We start from the raw sequence: 5,144 nt of genomic DNA, 5'->3' as shown, positions 1-5,144 counted from the left end.
GCCCAAGGACACAACGACCAAGACTGTCCAAGCCGGGGCTCGAACCGGCAACCTTCCGATTACAAGGCGAACTCCCAACTCTTGAGCCACAATCGAGATGAAAGAGGACATAGTTTGTCCTCTTTCATCTCTTTTCATCTGACATCCCATGGTAATTAATAAAGGAGCAGCACTGCCTTATATATGGTACTGTTTAGTACCATATAGTACATCCCTCAAATGTAAAACTAAAAGTAATGACCCTGTTTTATATGTTCTGTTCTGTGTTTATATTAACAGAGACAAAGGAGGAAAACTTGTTGGAGGATCTGGACATTAAGCAGTACTACGGAGAGAAGCTATCACTTGGCAGAATACTTGAGATTGATGAGAAGACCATCACTGATCAACCTGCGAAGAGTAACTCAAACCCTCCATGGTTTTTTCTAAAGAAAATGATGATGGTTAATGTGACAGCTCGAAATGCTAAGTTAATGTGTGATTCAGACTCTGGTGATGAATCAAAGGATTCAAACTCAGATTTTGATGATCTGTTTGAGAGCCCAAACACAGATGACATGCTAAACCCCCTTGACATAATCACTGCTCTCTTTCTGGGTTCTGATAGTTTTGTACAGCAGGAAATGGCACTCAAAATGTCCATGTGTCAGTTCTCTGTCCCTTTGCTGATTCCATGCCGTGACACAAATCAGTGCACATTCATGCTGTGGGCCATGAGAGACATTGTTAAAAAGTACAGACCTCAGTCTCTGTCAGAATCCAAGGGGTTCATTGAAGAAAGAATTGTTCTCTCTGAACTTCCAATGATCTCTTTTGTCAGACTGGGTGAGTGCTCTTTGTCCAAGTCAGAGATTCTCAATAAGGTTCTGAGCAATTCTCAGCAGTACCATGACACCTTTGTTCATCGCAACATGGAGTGTGGTGACAGTCCAAGAAGAATATCCAACGGACTGACTGAAATTACTTGGTATCTTCCTTGTGGAAACACAAACATTGATATTTTCAGTCAGCCAGTGGCTGTAGCTAACCTTCGTGGGGACATTGAATCTTTTGACACACAATACTCCTTTCTGTGCCAGACATCTGCTGCAGTTTTTGTGTTCTTTGACCATTTGGACTCTGAGTGCAGTCTACTTACCAACCCACACCACAAGGCCCAGATCTTCTTAGTGGGTAACTATGAGAGCAAAAGCTTCAATAAAGATGCTCTGAAAAAAGTAGCTACTAAAATGGGTTTGACTAAGAACAACATAATTATTAAGACAAAAGACAAAAATGATGCAGACTTGGTAAAAGATCTAAGAAAAACAATCACAGATGTAGTTAAGAACTCAAAGATGAAGATGACAATAGAGCAGATGGCAGACATTGCCCATGAACTGGGGATCCTGGTTGATGAAGACTCTCCAGAGTGCCAGACTGCAAAGACAAATGCAGAAGCCATCACTGCAGAAATTCAAGACATCCTTAAATACAAAGAAAATCAGCTTCCGTGTCAAGGTGAATTATGGAAAGAACTGACCTGCTTAGAGAAGGAAGAATTTCGACTTCAACATATCGAGTCTAGAAATATTGAAGATTACAGAAGTGAACTTCAGATGCAGAAAAAACAACTGAGGAAAAATCAGAACTCTTATAACATGTCAACAGCTATTACATGTTTCATCATTGCAATATCAAGCCCAGGAACAGAGAGGTTTTATTTCCTGAAATGGATGCGAATGAACCTGGATAACCTGTCTTGTGTAAAACTGTCTGAACTTCGGGAGAAATATAAAGAAAAATGTAAGAACTCTGAGAACAAAGAGGAGATTAAAGAGATTGACAGACAAATTTCCAACAGCTCACTGGGGACTGAACACTTCTTCCGTGAAATGGGTCAGATCTATGAAGCCTCACTGTCCCTTCCACAAACAGATCCATCACGTCAACAGCTGCAGCATCTGCCCAAACTGTGTGCAGAGTTGTTGCTTGATGGATTTCCTCTTGAGCTTGTAGATGGAGATGCATCCAACATCCCTCTCAGATGGGTGAGTGATGTTCTCTCTCAGCTCAGTGACTTGGTGTCTCCAAACAGAAAGATCCTGGTAGTCACAGTTCTTGGAGTTCAGGGCACAGGAAAGTCCACTCTCCTTAACACTATGTTTGGAGTGCAGTTTGCAGTCAGCAGTGGTCGATGTACTCGAGGTGCCTTTATGTTGCTCATCAAAATCAATGAAGACATGAAAAAAGTCCTAAACTGTGACTTCATGGTGATCATTGACACTGAGGGCTTAAAGTCACCAGAACTTGCGCAACTAGACAACAGCTATGAGCACGACAATGAGCTTGCTACACTTGTTGTGGGGCTGAGTGACGTCACCATTGTCAATGTTGCAATGGAGAATTCAACTGAAATGAAGGACATCCTACAAATAGTTGTGCATGCTTTTCTCAGGATGAAGGAGGTGGGCAAAAAGCCAAAATGTGTGTTTGTTCACCAGAATGTGTCCGATGTTTCAGCCCATGAGAAGAACTTACGAGACAGGAAACTGCTCCTGGAACAGTTGAATGAGATGACCCAGGCAGCAGCCAAAATGGAAAAGAAAGAGGAGAACAAGAGCTTCACTGATGTGATGGAGTACAGTCCAGACACTGGGAACTGGTACATTCCTGGACTCTGGAATGGAAACCCACCAATGGCACCAGTCAATGCAGGCTACAGTGAGGCTGTATATGAGCTCAAGAAACACATCATCCAACTGCTGGGAAACTGTGAGTCATCGGCTAAGGATATCTTGGATTTTAAAGAATGGATGACAAGTCTGTGGACTGCAGTAAAGCATGAAAATTTCATCTTCAGCTTCAGAAACAGCCTCGTAGCTGATGCATACATGAGACTCTGCACAGAATTCAACAAATGGGAGTGGGAATTCAAAAAAGTAATGTACACCTGGGCAACAAATGCAGAAACGAAAATTTCCAATTTTGGTACATTTGCAGCAAAATCTGAATCTTCTGACATGAGAGAATTTCTCACATCTTTGAATATTGAAGCCTCCACAGTGCTGTCTACATGGCAGACAAGACTTCTAGAAAATCTGAGAAAATATTTCAAGCAAACAGAGGGTCATGTTTATCTGGTCGAAGGATATAAAGAGGAATTCTCAAACAGTGCAAAGAGCCTTCGAAAAGAAATGGAAAAGAGTGTTTGTAATCAGCTCATAGCAGCAGCAGAAATTAGAGAGGGAATGATAAAACTTGATAAAATTAAGAAGAATCATACAAAAGAGATTGAAAAGGCAGTTTGTTCACTAATTGATGAATGCCGGAAAAAGAATATCCAAATGGGAGACACAGAACTGGAAAAAGAATTTCACAAAATGTGGAGTGAAACTCTGGAGAAACTTTTTTTTTCTAAACAAAAGACAACAGATGTCTTCACCAACGTATCTCACTGCCTGAGAATCAATCTGTCACACAGGGGGAGTCATGCATGTGAATTATTGAGTCAAAAAAGTTTACAGGATTGTGGAAAAGAGCCTTTCAAATATACAGATGAGGGATCCTACAACGAAATGAAACATAATTTCAGCAAGTTATTCAGCATTCAAGATCACACAATGGCTGCGCAAAAACTGGCTGACAGCATCATCAATGACTGCACTCAGTCTGTGAGAGAAAGAGTGAAAAGGAAAAACAATTATTCTGATACTTACATCCAGGAGATCCTACACATTATTGATGAGAAACTACAAAACAAACAAGATGTTAAAACAGAGATTGAGTTTGAAGTTTCTCTGAAACAGCACATCTGTGGATTTGCAGCCAGAGAGTTTCAGAAGATGCATGAAGATTTTATCCAAGAAAATGATCCCTACAGATGTCTGATGAAAAACAAGGAAAAGTTTCGTGATGATTTCATTGATGTGTTCCATGAAAGAGACCAGTGTCAGAAGAAGGCAGAAGAATTCACCAACCAGTGCTTGAAGCCTGCTGTTGAAGATTTTATCAGTCGATCCCTGGGACTTGATATCACTGGTGAAATGCAGACATGTGAGCAGTTCAGCACACGAATGTCCTTCCAATATTCAGTTTTACTGGATTTACTTTCAAAGGATGATTTTAAAAACTATATGAGCTATATTGACTCATATGAGACATATGTAAAGACATGGATACTCAACAAAATAGTGGAGCATTTCTCAACAATGTCATTGTTTGAGTTTGAAGATCAACATCTTCAGTCATGTATCAGAAGCATAAATGATGCAATCAACAAGGCCCAAAGAGGAAAGAGTGATGATTTGAAGACATTTGTTGAAGATATTTGTAAAGAACTTGGTAATAAACTGGTCATTTCCCAGGATGCTCTTGGTGCTTTCATGATCCTGAATAATGCTGACAAGGAACAGTTTGCTGACTGGCTCACAATGTCTGTGAATAACATGGCACAAGATCTCAGAACAGAATTCCAAACATTGAACTTTGAAATGAAACTAAAACACCTGAAAATGAATCCCCAGAATGAGCTTTTCAACAAATTGGTTGGTTGTGGCAAACAGTGTCCATTCTGCAAAGCTCCCTGTGATGCAGGAGGAAGAGCACATACTGAGCACTTTGCTTCACTGCATCGGCCACAGGGTCTGGGGAAGTACAAGTGGTACCCAACAGAAAAACTTGTCACTGACATATGCTCATCTCACGTGATCAGTGACAAACGCTTTACTCGCAGTGCTACAAACATTGAATGGCACTCTTATAAGCATTACAAGAGAGTTTTTCCAGACTGGAATATCCCTCCAGATGTGAGCCTTCAAGCATCAGACTACTGGAAATTCATAATGGTACAGTACAATAATGATTTTGCTGAAACATTTAATGCAATACCTGCTGATATCCCTCCAGCTTGGAAACAAATCACAAGAGATCAGGCAGAAAAAAGTCTCAAAGAGTCGTTTCACAATAAGTAACAGGAGTTACATTCTTCCTCCTGTTCTTTAAGTGCAGAGTACACATCCTCAGATATTGTGATATTGGTTTGTTTTAATAATGTAGATTAATGTACATTAGCTACTATCGCTTACAATATGGTAATATAAGAACATTTCTTTTATTATTGCTGAGTAGAGCAGGGCGATATGACCAAAAATATTTATCACGAT

General features: G+C 40.2%; 1 protein-coding gene across 1 annotated transcript; it reads left to right on the top strand.

The window, feature by feature from the left end:
* Positions 1-279: 279 nt before the first annotated feature.
* Positions 280-2,970, top strand: LOC102195011 (up-regulator of cell proliferation-like; the record flags this gene model as incomplete). The annotated part of the gene is made up of 2 exons (XM_013908136.1): positions 280-399; positions 487-2,970. Coding segments are annotated over 2 exons (2,604 nt in total), but the record flags the coding sequence as incomplete, so codon positions are not given.
* Positions 2,971-5,144: the final 2,174 nt, after the last annotated feature.

The sequence above is a fragment of the Pundamilia nyererei genome, unplaced genomic scaffold (assembly GCF_000239375.1).
Source record: "Pundamilia nyererei isolate P.nyererei 1_Seehausen unplaced genomic scaffold, PunNye1.0 scaffold01528, whole genome shotgun sequence".
NCBI lineage: Eukaryota > Metazoa > Chordata > Actinopteri > Cichliformes > Cichlidae > Pundamilia > Pundamilia nyererei.
This window is presented reverse-complemented; position numbering and strand designations above follow the sequence as displayed.